This window comes from Protopterus annectens, chromosome 5.part1, assembly GCF_019279795.1.
Source record: "Protopterus annectens isolate FY-2018-M chromosome 5.part1, PAN1.0, whole genome shotgun sequence".
Taxonomy (NCBI): domain Eukaryota; kingdom Metazoa; phylum Chordata; order Ceratodontiformes; family Protopteridae; genus Protopterus; species Protopterus annectens.
The window spans coordinates 350,363,910-350,385,758 of record NC_056736.1 but is presented as its reverse complement, the minus strand read 5'-3'; the positions used below and the strand labels follow the sequence as shown (position 1 = coordinate 350,385,758).

Sequence of the window (21,849 nt, the reverse complement as noted above, 5' to 3'; positions counted from 1 at the left end):
GCATATAAATGATATTGTTTGGTAAAGGTATGCACAGATGACCAGGTAGCATCTTCAAAAATGTCTTTGGGGAGGTATTCCTTTCAGGAAGGAGCAGAGGTAGTTGTGGCCCTAGTAGATTCAGTCCCTACAGTTTCAGGAGGCTTCTGGCCATGACGGTTGTAACAAAAGCAGATACAATGAGAGATCCACTTGGAGAAAGTCTCTTTGGAAACTGGTTTCCCTTCAGAGTCAGAGGCAAAGGACACAAATAGTTGGTCTGATTTCCTGTAAGGTTTAGTTCTGTAAAGATAGTAGCAAAGCTGTCTGTGCATATCCAAGGAGTAAAGGAGTCTTTTCCCTGCGGTTCTGAGGCTTGAGGAAGAAGGTGGACAAGTGTATGGCTTGATTCAAGGATGTGTCTGTGACCACCTTGGGCAAAAAACGATGGATTAGTCCTGAGAGATACTCTGTCTGGGTGGAATATGATAAAAGGTTCCACTGCCATGAGAGCTGGCACCTCATAGACCCTCCCAGCTGAGGTAATAAACAGTAAAAGGGTAATTGTCCAGGTTAAGAATTTTAAATCAGCAGAAGTGGCTGGTTCAAAGGGGGGTAGCGTTAATTTTTCTAGAACAAAATTGAGGTCCCATGGAGGTGTGGGTTGTCCCTTGGGAAATCTGATGTGAACCACTCCCCTAAGGAATTGTTTCATCAGGTGGTGGGAAAAGATTGGAGGAACATTAGGGATGGGGGCTGAAATGGTAGAGGAGTGAATCTTGATATAAGAAGATAGGCCTCTGTCAACCAGGGTAGGTAGGGAATCTAAAATGGGAGAGATACTGGCTGAGCTGGGATTGAGGCCTTGTTGCTGAATCTTTTCTGCTTGGCAGACTATGATTTCTCATACTGCGGTGGTGGTGCTACGGTAGCGTTGTCGCCTCACAGTTAGACGTTGCCCGTTCGATTCTCAGTTAGAGCGTCTTCTGTGTGGTGACATGAGTGAATGGGCATTCCTGCATTGAAGGTTGTGCGTTAGGCCTGACAAGCCAGCACGTAAAACTCTACTGCCAATCATTAGCAGACCGGAGTTCCGCTGTGGCGACCCCTAACTGGGAAAAGCTGAAAGAAGAAAGACACAACACTATGATTTCTTAGTACTTCCTAAAACTTCTAGCTTCTTTGAGAATGTTTTGAACTTGTCTGCTTAGGGTGTGCTCATTGTAGTATTTTGGTAAATTATTGAGGCTGAGAGTTTGACAGTCTGTAGGTTGGGATGCGCAAACCTCTCCTTATCCTGAGTCAGAAAGTCCACTCTCTCAAATAACTGACACTTTTTTTTTTTCAGTTAAACTTAGTAGCAGAGGATACCAGTTTTGTCTGGGGATATCAGGATGACCCTTGTGCCTTCTTCACTGATTTTTAGAAGGGCTCTTAGAAGAAGAGGCAGGGGAGGAAATGCATAAAGGAACAGATGGCTGCCCCTGGAGCAGAATCTTTTCAGTTGAGCATTTCCTTTGGTGGCAAATAGGTCTAACTTTGGGGATCAGCATTTCTGGACTATGCTGAGAAATGTTTCTTGATGCAGATGCCACTCATGGGGATCCATTAAGTTCCTGTTGACATCATCTGCTAGAGTGTTTTGGGTCCCTGGGAGGTACTGTGCCATGAGATGCAACCCCACAATGTGAGTTGTCTTCCAGACCTGCATTGCTAGATTACAAAGAGGGTTTTGAAAGCCACTAGGCCCTTTTGCACTGCCATCAGTTCTTTCCAATTTATATGCTTGTGTCTTAACTGATCTTCCTATCTGTCCTGGGATTGAAGGTGTTGGAAATGAGCAACCCCCCCCCCCGCCTGTCTCTGAGGCATCTGTGGTTAAAGTTTGGCCCTGAGGGATGAAACTGAACAGGAGTCCCAGGTTCTGGGCACATGTTTGTGTCCACCATGCAAAATTCCTCCTTGAGGCAAGGGATCAGCTGAATTTCTGTTTTCAGGGACTGTGAGTGCTGGCACCATGGATTTTTGAGGTACCACTGGAGCTTTCTCATGTGTAACCTGGCCAGAGGATTTGTGAGGATACAATATGCCATGCAGCTTAATGCTCTGAGGAATTACCTGGCTGAGAGGCATTGTCTCTGTACAATGTTTTGGAAGTATTGAGTCAAGAAGGAGACCTTTTCTAGAGAGAGGGAGGCCTTTTGAAGGGAGGAATGCAGAACAGCCCCCAGGAAAGCTATCCTGGTGGATGGGTCTGTGCTGAATTTGTGAAGATTTATGGTGAACCCCAAGGAAGTGAGAAAGGTTTGTGCACAGGCCAGATCTTTTAGGAGCTTTGACAGACTTGTGGCTTGAATGAGGCAGTCACCCGGACAGGGGTAAATCTGGATTCCTCTGGTTCTGCAGAAAGCAATCACAGGACCTAAACACTTTGTGAAGACCCTGGGAGCAGTAGACAGGCAAAAGGGCAGTGCAGAAAATTGAAAATAACTGGTACCTCCATAAACCAAAGAAAACTTCAGCAAGATTCCTCTACAGCAATGTGCAGGTAAGCATCTTTTAGGTCTACGGTGACCATTAAGGCCTGAGGGGCTATCATGCAAAGAAGTTTTTGAAGAGTCAACATTTTGAATTTTGGTACCAGCAGAGACTGATTAAGGGTGGACAGGTCTAGGACAGGGTGCCAAGAGCCTTCCTTTCTGGGAACCAATAATAGCCTGGAGTAGAAACATTTTCCTATTTGATAATCTGGTACTAGTTCCACTGACCCCTGTCAGCATGTTGTGAATCTGAGAAAGGGTCTCTGCTCTTTGATTTTTGTGGAACACCTGGGTAACCTGAGTATCTTAATGGCTCTTTGAAAGTGAGCCTGTCACCATCTGAGATAACTTTCAGAACCCACTTGTATGAAAGAATAAGGGACCAGTTTTCTTTGAACAGAGATAGCCTTCCTCCTAGACAGGGGAAAGGAAGAGTCATTGCTGCTCTCTGCCATGATCCTATGGTCTAGAACTCCCCAGCCTGGGGGTTCCTGACAACCACTGCCTGGGCTTTTGTGACTGCTGCTGCCTTTAAGGCCTTTCCCTCCTAGGCTTACTTTGTCCGCCTTTTGATTGACAGGGAAATTCCTACAAAACCTAGGAGGCTGAACTTGGAGAAGTCCTTGACAGTTTGCATAGATTTTGCTTTATCTTTCATTAAGCACAGTCTCTGCCTTCGGCCCAAAAAAGAAGTCCTTATCCAGGGGTGCATCTAAAACTTTGGATATGACATGGTCTGGTAGGGTCTGTTACCTAAGTCAAGCATACCTTCTAATGACAGAGCCAGATACAACAGCTATGCTAGAGGCCTTCATAGCATCACAGCCACAGTATAAAAAGTGTCTCAGCACCTAGGAGCTGGAATGGCAAAGGTCCAACAATTCCTCAAAAATGTTCTTGCCTTCCAGGGTGGATATATCTTGCTTCATTTTATCTAAAATACTTTGTTGCTATTTTACCATATGAAATTGGCAGTTAAAGGCCCTCATGGTTAGGGTAGCAGAAATGCAGACTTTTTTACAAAACCTATCAAGGGCCCGGCTTTCTTTGTCAGTAGGTAAGGGGTTATTTGAAGAGCTGGCTCTTGCTCCCTTGGGACCTGGAGTGACAACCTCTGGGTCAGCAGAGGGGTTTTTGAAGATTTATTTATGTGAGTCCAGCATCCTATAAAACCTGTTGGGTTTCTGAGGGGCTGGAGGTAGAGTCTGTGTTCAGGGAAGAGTCCATAAGAACATCCTCTACCACTTCCAAAAAAGGAAGAATAGCTAAGGGTCTGTGTTCTGGGAGGTGAAGGAACTCCCTAACCCTCTTTTTCGATTGTGGGTATTCCTGTGCCTCCCACTGGAAATGTTCCCTCCTGGCATGGAGTTTTTCCCCAAAAGTGATGTCTTCAGGAGATGAAGCTGAAGGCAGATTCTCCTCAGAATCTGAATCTTCAAAAGAAGTAAGGAAGTGTCCCACCTCAAATACAGACCTCTCCTGGTACAGAATCCTCATCTGAATCAGAGGTTCAGAGAAAACATCAGGGGTAGAATCCCTCTTTCTTTTCCCCTGGGGAAGACTCCAAAGAGGGTTGCCTAACATTGACTAAGGAGATAAGGTCCTCAGTTAACCTGACCAGGTCTTGCTGGTAACCTGCTGAGTGGGAGCCAGTAGGGATAGGAATAGGACCTGAGATAGAACCCTTCTTAGACGTAGTTTTGGCCTTTGGCCTAGTCACTTCCACCTTCCTGATGCCAGTCTCTTTGTAAGGCAGAATCAATGCAGGCTGATGCTTCAAAGGAAGGTCGCTGGTACAAGACTGCAAATCGGAAGCCGAGGTCTGCTGAGCAACTCTGGACATGACCAGTGAACTGAAAGCCAAGGCCTGTGTAGAATTTGAAGGACCTGACAGTATGTCAGACTCCATGAGGGTCTCTACAGAGGCCTCCGCCACTACCTTGGTCACAGAAGGGGGCTGTGAAAATGCCCTACCTTCTTCAGGGATAACTAGGCTGGGGGACTCACATACAGTGAATGGTTGTCATCTGAGGCACTAAGCTTGGGTCTGTTTTCCTTCTCCTTCTTACACATAGGGAGCACAGCCTCTGGATGATAGGTGGATGCCACTGAGCAATGCAAAGAAGATTGCAGACCAAGATGCCTAGTTAAGATTTCAGCTTAAGCCTGATAGTCCTAGAACTGAAATGAGCACAAAAATGGCAACTAGGGATGTCGTGATCAGGGCCTAGACAGATAAAAGTATGAAAGTGGGATTTGCTTACCACAACGGATACAATTTTTAACCTTATCTGACATAAGTTAAAGCAAGAAAAGGAGTTCCACAGCAGGGTACTTAGCTTTAGTTAGAAGACTTCTCTCTGGTGTGGACCGATGGATGCACTGAAACACTGTCTCAGGCTCCAATGGCAAAAAAAATGATGTCATGGCATTGGCTGGCTCCCGTTTTACCCATGTGTACTGACTTCAGGGTAAAGAGTTTGCCAGCCTTAGGAGGAGGGAGATTTTTACTCTGGTAGTCGGGTTGGCCAAGGGCTTCCACAGCAGGAAATCCCACAAGTCAGGACTACAAGTCAGGATTGCAACAGTGAAACAGGACCATGACAACATTACAAACCATTCAGAATATCTTAAAAATGTGCATGTGCATGATTCCTGAAAAAGTTAGAAAAGTGGACCAAGATGGCATTACAAACCATTTGAATATGTTAAAAATGTGAACACCAAACCATGAAAGGTGAAACCACAGCCAAAGTGTAAAATAACAAACAAAATAAAAAAAAATAAAATAAAAAGAAACTCAACCACCAAATGCAACGTATTTGACAAAAGTTAAGCACTTTCATCTACATAAGCACTAGGCTTCATCAGAAAAAAAAATGTTTTGATGAAGTCTGAGAATTATGTAGATGAAAGCTCTTAACTTTCATCAAATACACTGAATTCTGTACCTGTAAGTGTATTGATTATGTTAAAAATGTACAAGATATTTTTTCAGTAGCTTGAAATTATTTACTCAACAGATTCCTCTCTTTTAGAGTAATACCCTACAAGCAAATATTTCCATTAAAAAAAATACTCTTTAGACTTGCTTAGCAGTACTCAAAAAGATCTGTAATTTTTAAAAACAATTAACACAGGATAGTGAAGTCACAGATCTGATTTATTCTGCTTATCTTGTATATCTTTCTATTAGATTTCAAAAAAATATTTTCATGGAGTAGGCTGTAACAACGCAGCTTATTAGTACTCACCCATGGGTGTCTCTCTTATTTACAGACAGGCAGACCACTTCCCGCATTTTCAGCTCTCCATTTGGCGTTGAGTTTTTGTCACTTTCATAGTAACTAAAGACTCCATCATTCAAAACACACCATCGACGGCTGAAATCTGGAAGATTAAGGAAGAGGGAAGAAGAGTAACCCAAAAAGTATTACATGAGAAACAAACTTGTAAACATCCAGTCTCAAAGAACCAGCAACAAGATCATGTGTCTTTCAATGCAGGATACTAATCTGAAACAAAAGATCAACACAAACAGTCCAGTACAACCGTTCTTTTCCAGAACTACAATTTTGTGTTTCTCTTGCTGATAGTTATTGAATGTAGCACCACTATCACAAACATCATTGTTTTTCTTTTGTAATGGTATATATGTCCTTATAACACCTTTTAATACAAAAAGGTCAGGAATTAAAGGTATGAATATCAGATGTTAAAATGTCACATCAATTGAAATACATAGTGCATCAATATATAACCACATATAAAATCAAATGTAAAATATGGAAAGACAAAGAAACACCATCACTCCAACAAAGATGCTAATGAACGCAGTACATAATGCAAAGGGAACAAAGAAACAGAAGACTGTGTAATCAGGCAGATAAAGCTAACATAATAAGCCACAGCTATAAACTGGTGTACAAACATATCAAAGATAAATCGTGGACTTTGATGAGGAATGCAGTCAAGAAATACTTGCAAGCAATTTGTTTGTGTCTTTCGGCTTTTCCCGGTTAGGGGTCGCCACAGTGGAACTCCGGTCCACTAATGATTGGCAGTAGATTTTTACGTACTGGCTTGCCAATATACTTGGAAATTAAAATCCTCAGTAGCAGCATGACTAATGTCATCAGACGTTAGTGCATCTCAGTTTATAACACATTCCCAGGGTATTTCAGGCCCATTCCCACAATGCACCGCAGTGCCTCTCCTGTCTAGATCTTTTACATGCCACGTGAAGTTGACATAAACTAGATGTAAGCATTTAGACAAGGTCAGAATCAAGGACAGGGAACAAAAAAGGGTATATTTTTGAAAATGGACAAAGTCACCAACAGCAATGATTTCACTAAGTACATACATTTTTTCCTGATATGAGAAGGCCGATCATTGATAACAGCAGGAAAGAATCCCAAACTGATCCTCCTGGCAAGTCTCCCTTATTAGAACACTCCCCCTTAATACCTTGGTTACAAAGGAAGACCTTGACCTGGCTATCAAATATGGCTTACAGTTCCTAGTGAAAGTGTTGAGGAAAAGATCAAGTAACTGCTGCAAAAAATATAATCCAATGTTCTACACAAGCCTAAGAAATAACAGTTGCTGTTACTGAACAAATCTTTGGCACTGGCTGCAGTGATGTATCATAATTGTTACAACAAAACTGAATAAATCTCTGAGATATTCATCTAGAATTACTTTGGATACTTTAGAGACACATTTTATGTTTAAAAATTAAATGAAAAGTTGGAATTCTTAGTGTATAGCCATAGTCCCGTCAACCTAAAACTGAAGTTGTTGGTGTATATTGTTTACTGCACTTGTAGAAGAAAACTGAAAAATGTTTTCCTTGGATTACTTTGTTACCTTTGTTTTAAAAAGATGGATTAGTACACAAAGATAATCTGTCTTTATGGAATTCATATAAGATGGATCTGCTGAAACAGTCTGCAACTTAGAAATTCTTCTAGCTGAGGTAGTGGCCACAAGTACATGTTTTAAGAAAAATAACTTCAAACTCAGCTAAAGCTGAAGATTCAAAGGGAAGAATGTCCACTTCTTGCAGACATTTAAAGTCCCACATGAAAGGGAGTCTTTTAATCATGATCTTATTATGAATACATCTTTAAAAATGCTTTATGAAATTCAAAAGAAGCTAGAGATAAGGATTCAGCTCCCTGATGAAACAGATATTGAGTCAAATATGTGAGATGCAACACATTTCATACCAGAAAAAAAGACAGAAAGAAAAATGGAACTCCAAATTAATTCAGGCCTCTGGATATGGCCAAAAGGGAAAATACTTCCTACTTCTGTTGTGGTGTTACACATATTATGTTTCTGGAATGACACAATTATGTGTCCTACCCTACATGGGAAAAAAACAACAACAAAAAGATAGGTATGATTAATAGAAGTGGTGTAATCATGTGGTTAGATTTAAGGGATGAAGGTCTATAGGATTTGATTGAGGGGTGGAAAAGGGGGTCCTTGAGTAGATAAAGGATGTGACTTACATTTAAAAGGTAAGGCATAAGCAGGGGCAGCTATACGTGCCAAAACAGAGAAAGGCTATGGGCTTGTGTTGATTGCTTTCTGCATAAAATTTATCATCAAAGGAAAAAAGAAAAAAGCAAAAAGGAGTCCAAAAATGATTTATGGATCAGAGTATCCTATCCCTAGAGCATTTTCCTCAGTGAAAGGCTAGAGTGTAGAAGCTGTTGTACTTGGCATTGTTTGATGAGGTGAAGAGGTCCCAAGACTAGTCAATGTTGGAAAAGCTTCCATACCTCCAAGGGGTTGAAGAACCACTTATGAGGCATTAGCAAGCAAACTTGAGCCCACCTACTACTAAAATTGCTTCCCTGAAATATGGCTGGCTATTACAAAACAACTAGATGATATAAGCCATTCCCAAATTCTCACGCATTCTGATCACTAGGTGTAGGAATGGATTTTCCTTGACATTTAATATTCCATACCACTGTCACGTTGTCACAGAGGATGGTTATCATGCCCTGTGGCAACTGTCCTTATATCAATTATTCTGATGTGAAGACTGACCTCTCTGCAAGTCTGGACATCTTGTATTGTTTGCCCAATACACAGCCTCCCAACACCATTGGACACATCAATCAATAATCACTGCTCCCACAGGCAGCAGTCAGTCAACAGTGGCTGCTGCCCATTGCATAGGAATTTGAAAGCGATTGCCCTGTATGGCATTGGACAGGTACATTCACCAAAGTAGATGTCTTTGTGCAAGCAGTCAATATTTTTTTATTTTATTTTCCTTTGACAGCCAGGACAGAATACTGATCCCAGTCGTCCATTTCAGGTTCTTTCTGGAAACATACAACAAGCAATGATGATAGCAGAAATTTTCAATAATGAGTAAAGCCTATTGTACAATATTTATAGGTATACTAGAGTTATTTCCTGTGTGCAAACACAGGATAAGAATAAATGATATGATTACACTCAAAGTATTTTTCTGTATTTCAAAGCAGTTAGACATGCCAATTATCCACAGATATATAATAAAGTTCTGTCTACTATATGCATAAATTACATGGTGGGAAAGAAGGTAAAGGGGTAAAAGTGAGTGCATAATAGTTGGTGATCAGATTAGGGTGGTGAAAAAAGAAAGGAGAGTTACAGAAGAGATACTTCTTTGGTTTAGGGTGAGACTAATTCATTATGTGTGAGATAAGAGAGAGTAAAAGTAAACTATACTATGTGAGATGCAAAATCCAATAACTGTGATCACTGAAATTATATCCATTGAAGAACTCCCATGTGGTATCTCATAAATGCTACCATGAGAAATGGCTGCTGCCATCAGGTCCAGAGTCCTAAGAAATATTATCAGAAATTCTGAGAGTTTATGAGCAAGGAAACCTTATACCTCTGTCCTAAGTAAGACAGGATCTGTACAGGTATATGTGATTCAAACAATGAACATAAGCAGCTTATGGACTACATCTGGGGACACTGCAAGGTTTGTGTAGAGATTCCTTATTAAAGATCAGGTTGTGTAGGGGAAAGAGCAGCTAACAGTTAGTTGCTTAGGTATGAGAAAACTGGTTTTCTACAGCCTCTGCTTGGCTTCTGCAATGCATTTGGTGAATGGTTTCTGTACTTTTGCTTAATTATAAAATGCATGAGCTTAGAAGTCACTGAGCATGCTTCCTTGAGTTGCAGCTCTTCAACTGCTGTTTTTCAGTGAAAATCACTTAAGGACACAGTTCCTATTAAAGTACCCCCATTGATGTCAAAATATTGGTCTTTTCTCTTTCCTCCATTGTTGCATAACTGTGAAGTGAGTATACTTAAGTAAAGGATCTGGGGATGTGGCAAAAATGTTTTTTTTTCTTTGTTTTGTATCTTCCCACAGCTTAACATTTTTTTTTTCATCTGGTTGAAGCAGCAACCAGATGCAACTTGATGACAAGTTGTGGAACTGTGGTCAGTATGCTGGGGGTTGTAATAATGCCAAATGGAAAAGCTTTAAGTTGGTAGCAACTGTTTTTTTTTTTTTACACAAAACTGTTTTCTACCTAGAATGGAAGATAACTCCTTGACTCATTGGCCAGCTTCATGTAAAGGAAGACATCCTTAATACACTGAAGGGGGCCATTGAATGTGTGCTTGCATGGTTGGTGTCATGGTGGACACTTTCTACACATTGGTGACAAGTACCCTGGCTCTGACTACTGTGGGCATCAACACCATCAATGCTGACACTGACTCTAGCACCAATGCCTCAGCCATGAGTAGATGGGTCAACTAGTCAACCAGGACTAGCAGAGATGGCACTGAATCCATCAACACTACTGCCACATTTGATGGTAGAGTAGACACAGATATATGCAATGTAGAAATTGGCATCACATCTGGTACCAGTACGCATTCCACCATCACCACTGACTACTTATGTGCCGATGTCAACAATCCTGGCACAGATGCCAAAAGTAAGGAGAATAAAGAAGAAAATATAGAAGACCTAATCACAACAGGAAACAAAGACAAATCACACCACTCTGTCACAGAAGCAGACAAGAAAGGGCAACAGACAGCACTTATCAGAATCAAATTTATGTAAACATGGTACAGGCGAAGATCTCCTACAGATTGTTCTAGGGAGAAATAAGACTTTGTGATATGAATAGTTGAAGAGGAGACTTACATTCCATAGCTTGTAACATAATTTTGGACACCCTAACATTTGTGTTTGGTCAGAAACTTAGAACCTGCAGTGGAAGACTAGGATTTTCTGGATTGTGAATCTTACGTAGTCTAGGTCTCTTCATTTACAGATTGTTAAGCTGAGTTAGAAGATTTGTCAAACATGAGAAGTCTCATCTGACCCTTAGTATTCATGAGTATGTTCATTGTAAAAACCCTGGAAAACAGAACACACAAAAATGTTGTGCTCCTATTCCAGACAAATAAAATAGACTTGATATTTTTCAAAGGGGGAATTCTATAATTTTATTTTGTCATTTATACTTCTTCACTTTCCTGTAAGATGGAAAAGACAGAAGCAAGCAAATACAATAGAAAGAAAAAAAAACAAGCAAATTGCACGTGTGTTTGTGTGTGTGTGTGTGTGTGTGTGTGTGTGTGTGTGTGTGTGTGTGTGTGTGTGTGTGTGTGTGTGTGTGTGTGTGTGTGTGTGTGTGTGTGTGTGTGTGTGTGTGTGTGTTTGTGTGTGTGTGTTTGTGAGAGTGTGTGTGTGTGTGTGTGTGTGTGTGTGTGTGTGTGTGTGTGTGTGTGTGTGTCTGTGTATAGTACTATAGAAATGGCCAAGTAAAGTGGGCAGCAGCCTCAGGCACTAGCTTAGAGAAGGCACAGTTTTGATAAATGAAATGCCAAAAAAATGTTACTGTTTTCGTTTTTTTTGCTTCCTGTTCTTTTTAGATATCACCTTATGCTGGTGTCTGTTCATCTCTAAGCTATACATAAGAAAAGCATCTCAGGCACTGACCAAAAGGTGTCTGATTGGGTGGCATGGTAGAGAAGACCAAAGGGTACTGGGCTTTATCTTATCTGCAAATAAAAGAAAGCCGAGTAAACACATACCCATTCTGTTCTTTCTTGATTTCTAATACATAGTGCTCATTTTTTATTCTTTATCTTGACTATTAGTATTAACCATTTCACTTAGTAATTTTATAATATAAGATCTGGAATTTAACTGCTAAATTTGATAATTTAGTTTAATCCCCTTTTTTTATTACACATGGGACTGGGTCAGGGGTCCGCTATTTGTAAATGGTTTCAGTCTCTGGAGATAAAAAAAAAATCACTCACTGACCAGCCCTAGCATGGCACACAGTCTCACATGGCAGATAGATAAGTAATCAACAAGTGGAGAGTAGACAGCGGGCACTGGGCTAGGTGAGCAACAGGCCAGGCACTAGGCAGGCTGGCCAGAGTTGGCAGTTGCAAATTGCTATAATGTTTTTTTTTTTTTTTTTTGAAGGGTGAAAATATATTGCTGTAGTGTTTAAACATAGAATGTTGCTATAATATGTTTCGCACTGGTATGGATTATTTTGAAGGCTAGGAAGTCTGAAACTCACATGTCTGTCATTATTTAGTAACTTAAAGTTTGGGAGGACCAGTTCAGGGACAAAATCTAAAACATTGCTGTTATAAAGTTAAAGAGGCAATCCCACAGATTTTTTGTTTTGATTCAGTCTTTGATTACATTTCAGGCTTGCTTACCTTTGGCTGAAGGGGTGGGGAAAAGTGCTTGCAGGAAGTTTCAAAGGTGTTAGCCAAATTCCATCTTAAATTGTAGTTTACTGACAGCAGCTCTCCCTGTCAGCCACTTATTAGATAATCTGTGCATTTTAACAATTGAGAAAAGTAGCCTTTCTGTCCTTTTATGACATGACTGCTGCTGTTACTCTAGAAAGAACATCAGTAATGCAAGGCTTTTAAAATATCTGAAAACTGAGTTTTTGTTTCTTTAATTGCATATTTTATCCTGTGGTGATTGTGAATTCTGGCCAGCTACAACAATTTTATGACATGGCTTCTACCTATAGAATTAGAAAGCATCTGAGTGAGGCAAACAGTAGTGGAAACCATATTTCTCTTTTTTCATTTCACGTTTTACTGTGTTCTGATTTTTGAATACTAGCCTGGTGTAGTGACTTTCTGACCTGCTAGTAATTCCATAGAAAACAAGCATGTGACAGAAAGTTGAAGCAACAGAAGACGCACTCTTCTGTTTCTTTCAGTTTCTAGTTTGATATGTGCTTATTTCTGAATACTACTGGACAAATGCACTATTTTTTTATGAGCAGGCTGCTTGTACATCTGTAGAAGCATAGACTCATAGGAAGTTACTAAGCTAATGGCCCTTACAAGCCTAGCCAAGTTCTATACTTCTTTCCACGATCCGTACCTATTGGCCCTGTCTAAGAGGGACACAGGTGGAACCCTTGGGTGAATATATGGTTACTCATCCAACTGTCCAGATTGCATTTGAAGAGTTCCAATGAGATGATGTGTTTGACATGGAGTGGAAGTCCGTTCCAAAGTTGTGGTAACCTCTGGGAGACAAATCTGTCCCCCCAGCAGGTTCTATTAATGTCACATACCAGGTTAAGGTCTTTAGAGCGAGTAACTTGTGTGCTATTTGACTTGCGAATATGCAGTATTTCCAATAAGGCAGGGTCAGAGATGGCCTTGTATGCAAGGCAGAGATTGCCTCTGAATAGTCAGTATGAAACAGAATAAAGTGATCCACATAGAACAGATGCTGAAGACCTTGAATTTTCCTTGTGAGGAAACTTTGGGGTCTCTCCAGGGGCGGCTCGTGGCATCGGGCTGCCGGAATGCAGCCCCCTCAAAATAAAAAATAGAAAAAAAAAATATTTTTTAAATTTCGCGGACTTCGCGCATGCGCAGTAGTCCCGACTACTGTCGGTCTATGCGCATGCTCAAGGCAGTCCGGCAGTCCCCATAGGGGGACACAAGGAGACGTCTGTGCACTTTTAAAGTGCACAGACTCGCTAATTTTATGGGTCACATCCGGACTGCAACAGCAGCAGTCAGGACAGTCTCGTCGTCGGGAAGGAGCTTTGGGATCTTGTCGGGCTTTGCTTGGGATCTCACGGGTCTTTGGAGTATTGTGCAGGCAGGATGTACGTTAGCTGGATATATTCAGGTAAGTGTATGGTGCTTTTTACTTTTATTTTACAATGTTTATACTGGATTGTGTGTGTATGGTGCTTTTTACTTTTATTTTACAATGTTTATACTGGATTCTGTGTGTACGGTGCTTTTTACTTTTATTTTACAATGTTTATACTGGATTGTGTGTGTATGGTGCTTTTTACTGGATTGTGTGTGCATGGTGCTTTTATTTTACAATGTTTATACTGGATTGTGTGTGTATGGTGCTTTTATTTTACAATGTTTATACTGGTGTGTGTGTGTGTGTGTGTGTGTGTGTGTGTGTGTGTGTGTGTGTGTGTGTGTGTGTGTGTGTGTGTGTGTGTGTGTGTGTGTGTGTGTGTGTAAATCAAAGTTATTAGCTTATAAACACTTTATGCTACTTCTACTACAGTCAGTGGATGCATCCTGTTATATCCTGTAGATATTATCGTAGGGCATTTCCTGTATAAAAGTAACCAAAACTATTGTTTTCTCATATTTCATGAATTAACTAAATAAACAATCCAGGGTCTGACTTTCAGAAATATAGTGACCTACTTGCATGCACATCTGGGCTTGGACACTGTGGTAAATATGACTTGAATTTCTAACTATCTGTTTGGATCTATTCACTGCCACTTTGCCAGACTAAAAGTATCTATATACAATTGTCAGTTTACTTTTTTGAAACTAGAAGGTCTGCTTTACTGACATTTCTGTATTTTAATTTCCTTGAATCTGAATGTTTATATGGTTTGCTTATTTTTTTTTTGTACACTAGTGAATATTCCTCTTTCCAAAGGGCAATATCTATTGTTTACATGCCTTTAGCTTCACAATAATTGGCTGTTCTATTTCCAGTTTGTAAATGATGTGGTTTGCATTTAAAGACAAAAGACAAAAGGGGTACGTGCTGGCTGACTGTGCTTTAATCCATCGCAATGGTATTTCCTTCATCTATTTTTAAATTCCAGTACGGGTAATTCAGCTAGCCATATCTGGGTTACCCACAATAATGTGTTTATGTATTGTAAGTATCACTTTAAATATGTCTGGATTTTAAATTATATATAGCCAGTTTTCACTTCCTGTATGTGGTGATTCATATGTTGCCATTGAATTTGTTTCAGCATTCTGTTAACATTATTCTACTTGCATTAAAATTATATGCTATAGTATATCGATGAGAGGGGACAGACTTTTTTGTTTTGCTAAGTGAAAAGTTTGCATTTCTTTCCAAAATATGTGACAGTTGTGAAGAGAATAGGAAACATGCCTAAAAAGTAATTTCCTTCCCTTGCTTGGGATAAACTGAAATTTGAATTGCATACTGAAAAAAGGGATTATGCAAATGTATGATTGCAGAATGATTTCCTTCGTTTAGGCAGTAATAAAATCATTCAAAATGAACACAGAAAGACATGCTGACTGTACCAGATCCTGAAGAACAAACAATTCACGTTAAAGGTGAAGTAAGGCTTGTGCCTGGTAGTGACCAGTGAAGCAATAAGTGTATGGTGCTTTTTACTTTTATTTTACAATGTTTATACTGGATTGTGTGTGTATGGTGCTTTTTACTTTTATTTTACAATGTTTATACTGGATTGTGTGTGTATGGTGCTTTTTACTTTTATTTTACAATGTTTATACTGGATTGTGTGTGTATGGTGCTTTTTACTGGATTGTATGTGTATGGTGCTTTTATTTTACAATGTTTATACTGGATTGTGTGTGTATGGTGCTTTTATTTTACAATGTTTATACTGGGGGGAGGTGTGTGTGAAAATGCCCCAGGTGCTCATGGTGGTGTGGTAGGGAATACCTCAGGCTTGAACCCTGTACCCTGTATGCAGGTGTTAAAGACTTGAGTTCCCTACCCACCACCATTTGTAAAAAAATTGCAGATTTTTGCCTCATATTCGATCTGATCTGTTCCTCATAATATCTGTGGTTTGTAAATGTTGCAATGCTTGATATTTGATGGTGTAGTAGTAGCATTGTTGCCTCACAGCTGCAGGTTCTCGGGTTTGATTCTTGGCTGGGGTTCCTTCTTTGTGGGGTCTGTATCTTCTCCCTGTGTTTGTGTGGGTTTGCTTTTGTGTCCTCCCATGTTACAAAGACATGTCTGCATTATTTCTTCCTGGGCCTCTGCTGAAAATTGTTTTTTTGTTCCAAGTCAGACTGTCCTGATTAAAAAATGTTAAATAAAATTGACAGGCATTTGAATTTCAGACTTAGGGGTTTCTGAATGTTTAATTCCTTGCATATTTGATGGTGCAGTGGTAGTATTGTTGCCTCACAGCTATAGGTTTTCTGGTTTGATTCTTGGTTGGGGTGGCTTCTGTGTGGAGTCTGCATCTCCTCCCAGTGTTTGTGTGGATTTGCTCTGGTGCCCTGCCATTTTACAAAGATGTGTCTGCAGTATTAATCCCCTGCTGCTGAAAAAAAAATTTTTTGTTCTGTCAGCAGTAAAAAAAACAGCATTTGAATTTCAGGCTACACAGGTTCTGAATGTTTAATTCCTTGCATATTTGATGGTGCAGTGGTAGTATTGTTGCCTCACAGCTATAGGTTTTCTGGTTTGATTCTTGGTTGGGGTGCCTTCTGTGTGGAGTCTGCATCTCCTCCCTGTGTTTGTGTGGATTTTCTCTGGTGCCCTGTCATTTTACAAAGACATGTCTGCAGTATTAATCCCTGGGTCTCTGCTGAAAATTGTTTTTGTTCTGTCAGCAGTAGAATTGACCGGCATTTGAATTTCAAACTTCATGTTCTTCAGAATACATAGTAGCACAACCTTTTTTTTAGCAATTTTCTAAGTTTATAAGATGAATATTTTAAATTTGTCCCTATTTTTGGGACTGTATTCCCCCATTAGTGGCTTCGTCCAGGTTTTTGTGCTAAGGTTGACAGCTATGGCAAGAACTGAATTCACTGAATATGTTTGAGGGCTGTATTCCCTCATTACTGGGTTTGTCCAGGTGTTTTGTACTAAGAGGTTGACAGCTATGGTGAGAACTGAATTCACTGAATGATAGCCATTTAAGTTTCAGTCTTCCTCTCTTTTACAAAGCAGCTGATGTATGAGTGGTATGTTACTCTGACTGTTTTTTGCTCAGGGACCTTGGCAGTAAAATGTATGGTGGCAACACAACATGTTATTCTAGCAACTTTCCAAGATTATACAAGCAATGTTTAATGTGTCCCTGGCTTTTGGGCTTTGACCCCAATACATTTTGGCTTTTTCCAGTTTTCTTGAGCTGCGAAGTTGAGATGCAGTAGAGTATCGAGTAGATTTTACAAGGAGCTGAGAGCTACAGGGGAATAGAAGTTTAGTGCTTTGCCTAGTTAATACTATAGCACAACAGGTTGTGTACTTGCTTTTGATGCAGAAGGCTGTGGGTTCTACTCCCACAAGGGTTGGATGCTGCCGTACTGAGAATGTTCTCCTTGATGAAGATACTAACTATGAGTCTGTTATCAGTTTGCCATCCCTTTCCTCTTGCAATATTATTACTAGCTTATTTAGTGTAATATAGGCAATTTATTCCTGAGGGGCAACAGACACTTTATTTTTCGATGAAACCATGAAATATAAAGGTGATTGCTAGCAACAACCGCTTCATTAGTTACAGATTTCTTTAATGTGGAATTATTTAGATGACTTACTTCAGAGATTGTGCATATTTACTGATAATGGACTGTAGAATTGTGCATATTTACTGATAAAGGTGGACTGTAGAATTGTGCATATTTACTGATAATGGTGGACTGTGGAATTGTGCATATTTACTAATAATGGTGGACTGTGGAATTGTGCATATTTACTAATAATGGTGGACTGTAGAATTGTGTATATTTACTAATAATGGTGGACTGTGGAAGTCTGAGTAGACTTTTTTATGATAAATGTTCTCAACTGGGCAGTTTTGCCATTATGGGTGCATATGGTTTGTTTCATTGCTTACTGGAAAAATGTTCAAAACACCCTCTAACAAGTGTACTGTATTGTACAAGGAATATAATTTTAGTACAATGAGGAAGGTGTATCAAAGAGCACATGTATGTTTCATATGCAAGGGGGCCTATGATTTGAAAACAGCCCAAAATTAATCTTTATCTGCCACTGGCAAAATGTATTTTCTTTGAATGTGGGTTTCAATGCTGTTTCAATGAATGTGAGTTTCAAGGGCAGAGAAGTTTTAATGCTAAGTTTTCATTGTGAGACTGCATTGCTTTGTTTAACAGATGACTTAGTGTCTGTGCAGTAAAATACAAAATAAAAATTTCAAATGAAGTCCAACTCATCATAGAAGTAAAGCAGTATGCACATTAGTGTTTATGGTAAATGGAGTGAAATAGCCAAGTAATGGTTCATTGGAATGGCTGCAGAGGCTCCATTCAACCATTATTTTGTCAGGGGGGGGAAGGGAAGCAAACTCAGACAGGCCCAGCTGAACTATACCTCCCAACTGTCCAGATTTTCAAAGAATGAATAGACTTTTGCTTCTTATTTTTGGTTTGTTCTTCATAAAATTTGTAGTTTTCTGGCAAATCATTTAGGAATTAAGTCACTAAATAATAAGTTTCACACTTCATAACCTTCAGAAAAATGCATGTTAAAGTAAGAGCTGTTCTATCAACTGTCTCAATTTATACAAGAGCAATTTTTAGTACTGTTTATATGTGTCCCCAATATATTTGGCCTTGTTCAGATTTACTGCATTAACAGGTTGAGAGGTACATGCAAATAAATTGCTTTATAGAATTAGGCATAGCCAACCTCTCAACTGTCCCCAATTTTTGGCTCAAAATGTTGCTCTTCCCCTAATAATCCCTCCAAAAATAGCAATTTTGGAAGAAAACATGGAGGGTTTACAATTAAGAAATAACTGTAATAATCAAAGTTATAGATTACTTAAAATGCATGTAGATTCTTTTATTTTGTCAGCTGCTCAAGGTAGCAGTACTAATATTAAAGTGTCCCTTCTTTGACAGGTAGCAGCTGTATTGTGTGTCTATTTTATATTTTTGCATCACATTTTTGGTCCATTTTTCATAAAATTGTGTTTTTTGGCAAATTAGTGACAAATCACTAAAGACTGAAGTTAGAAAATGACAGACATTTGAGTTTCAGATTTTATACCCTTCAGAAAATTCATACTAATGCAAGACCTATTCTATTATCTTTCTACGTTTATTAGAGCAATATTTAAAAATTGTCCTTATTTTTGGGCCTTTGTCCCACTTCTGTGTAGGGCTTTGTCCAGATTTCTTGCTCTTGAGGTTGAGAGGTATGACAAATGTGTCAGGGCCATCACAGTCAGCCAGAGAGATTTCAAATTGTGACATGCTTGTTGCACCCCACTCCCCCATGTAGTGACTCTGGATGTGTCCAAGTAAGGCAAGGAGTAGTTGTATCTACCTTGGATGGGGAGGGCACACTGCATAAGTACTACAGTGGCTTTTCATCTGTCCTTGATTTTGCAGAATGGTCTGGTTTCTGTCATATTTTGTACTGTTGATTTATGCTTATTACTCAAAGTGCCTGTTGCTCTGTGTTTAAGTAGCAATGCTTTAATGACCATAAGGTAAGCTTGTCTGAGATCGTAAGATGCAAGTAAGCTTTAATAAGCATACTGTTAAAGAATTGCCAACATTGAAAGCCTTTCTGTTGTTGCCATGCAGAGAATACTTGACTAGATAATGTATAAGCCTTGGGTATTAAAGGACAGGATTCCATTATTTAAAAAGCTCATTACACTTGTTGGAGACTTCCAGTCATCTCTACAGACTTTACCCGTAAACTAAACAGAATGCCAATCATGTGTGGTCCATAACCTGTACAGTAATCCTTTAAGCAATGTATCTTGAGCTTGTTTCTTGTTTGCTTTTCATTTTTTACTTTTATCATGTTTTCCCCATGAAACAAGTTGTCAAGCAGCAGGTCTTTTTTGGATAAGAAACATTTTTACAAGTGGGGGCATCACATAGGTTTCTACTTTCAGCATGTTACTTGGTACTTTAATAAAGCTGAATATATTATATATTAGAACTGCAGTGCAAGGAGAAGTGGTTTGAGTTGAGTGCTTCTGGTTTTTCTTACACTTGATTTTGACTGGCATTCCAGTAATGTATTTAAAAAGTAATTTATTTTTCCATGCCTCACAACCTTTTGTTTCCATCTAGATATTAAGTAAGCTGTCATGCAGCCAATGCATTGAAATATTTTTATTCTTCTACACTTATTTTTGTCTTGATTGGACTTTCATAATAATGGTTTGCCACCCAGGGCAGCGTATTTAATTAAAGTTAGTTTTTGTGGTTTTGTGCATAGCTCCTCCCCTTTCTGGATGACCACACCCCTTCCCCTTGACCCCACCCATTCAGCTGTCTCCTGCAGCCCCCCTGTGATTTGAAGTCACCAGCCACCACTGGGTCTCTCCAATTGCTGCGGGTGCTTGGAAAGGTACATACCAAAAGGGGCATGGTACTCAATTATTGGCCTGATGAGGGAAGATTACAGGGAGGTTATAACTTCTTTTTTTCTGGAGGCAATACCCTTACTTATGAGATGAGCAATACAGAATGCTCTTCTTACCACTGTGGAGACATGGGGGTCAAAGCTAATGTTGTTGTCAACCTGTGTGCCCAGGTCTCTGACCATTGAGTGCATATTTATGGTGTTGTTATAGATGGGGGTAGTTAGCAGGAACATCGCTCTTACTGAAAGGGATGACAATACTTTTTTTTTTGCATTGAGTTTAAGACCATGACTTTGGCACCAATCATTTGTTTGTGGAAGACCCTCTTATAGCATGTTGACATTGTTTGGAGATTTTATGACTGCTCCCAGTTCCAAATGGAACATTCCCAACCGATGACCCCTTCAGTAGTTTCTCCATGGATGCACAAACTTTACTGACATCAAATTAAACACTTCCCCCAACAATCCCTTTAGTAGTTTGCCCATGTCTACATAAGCAGTTCATTGTCACCAAATGGAGCACTTCCCCCAACGATCCCTAGACATTTCCCCAAAAGGTGAGCTAATTGTGTCTGTAGGTGGTAGAGAGTATGGTGGGTCTTCTATGTAAACCTGCAGACTTCTGGCAAACAATTATTATTTACAAAATGGCATGTTACCATGACTATAACGTATGAGAGAAATACAGCAGCGAATAACATAATAGGGCTTGAATAAGAAAGGAGACTTTGAGGAATATGAACTTGGATAACACGTCTCTGAGGAGTATCACATTATATGCATGTGCAGTACAACAAACAAACTTTGTAGGCATTTGTCTTCTACTTATGGCATAAACACAGGCTGTCCAAACATTCACTACAAGTACTTTCACTTGAGGATAAGTGTAAAAACAAAGATAAACTCGGCTCAAGCTGCCCAAATAAGCAAATTTAACTCCTGAACAAAATAGCAAATTATAGATGCAGGAATGCCTTATGAAACTTACTTGAATTAAGGTGCCATTTGCACATATATGAATTTCAGTAGGATCAACAACTGTGCCTGTGCATTGCTTATCTGTACTATGCACCACCCTTCACTGACAGCAGCTATGACTTTGATTTGGGGGAGTGAGGGATACTGATCAGTAATCACACACATTGCACACACATGCACATGTGCGTGTATGTATGTGTGTGTGTCTATATACATACATATATATATATATATATATATATATATATATATATATATATATATATATATATATATATATATACACATAGAGAGAGAAAGAGAAATCTGTTTTATGTAGGGGCACATTCCGAACAACAGAACTGGGCACAAAACTATCTTGCTACATCTCCGAGTTCTGACTACAGATGTGATACCTACATTTATTTCTATATGCCATTATGCACTGAAGACCGATCAGGTTCTGCTGCTCACATCCCTTTGCTCTTTGTACACAGGGAAGCTGCACCCTTTGCATCACCCCAGCTATGCATCTGCATTTAGGATCATACTATGTGCAAGGTCCACCTATACAGATATAGAGAAGGAATTGAACAGTTTCATTCAAACACTCTGGTCGAAAAAAGGTTTAGTTGTTCATCTATTGAAACTCATCAATAGTATAGCAAAGTTCTGCACTAAGTAAAGCACCACCACCTTCTCACTGTC

General features: G+C 39.5%; 1 protein-coding gene across 6 annotated transcripts in view; it reads right to left on the bottom strand.

Annotated features, from left to right (window-relative positions):
* The window catches only part of ARAP1 (ArfGAP with RhoGAP domain, ankyrin repeat and PH domain 1), a 2,759,262-nt gene that overhangs the window by 821,273 nt on the left and 1,916,140 nt on the right, over positions 1-21,849 (bottom strand). For all 6 annotated transcript variants that reach the window (XM_044073028.1, XM_044073030.1, XM_044073029.1 and 3 more), the window contains one exon: positions 5,774-5,909. In XM_044073028.1, the coding sequence (XP_043928963.1) occupies positions 5,774-5,909 (136 nt within the window). The remainder of the gene's footprint in view (positions 1-5,773; positions 5,910-21,849) is intronic.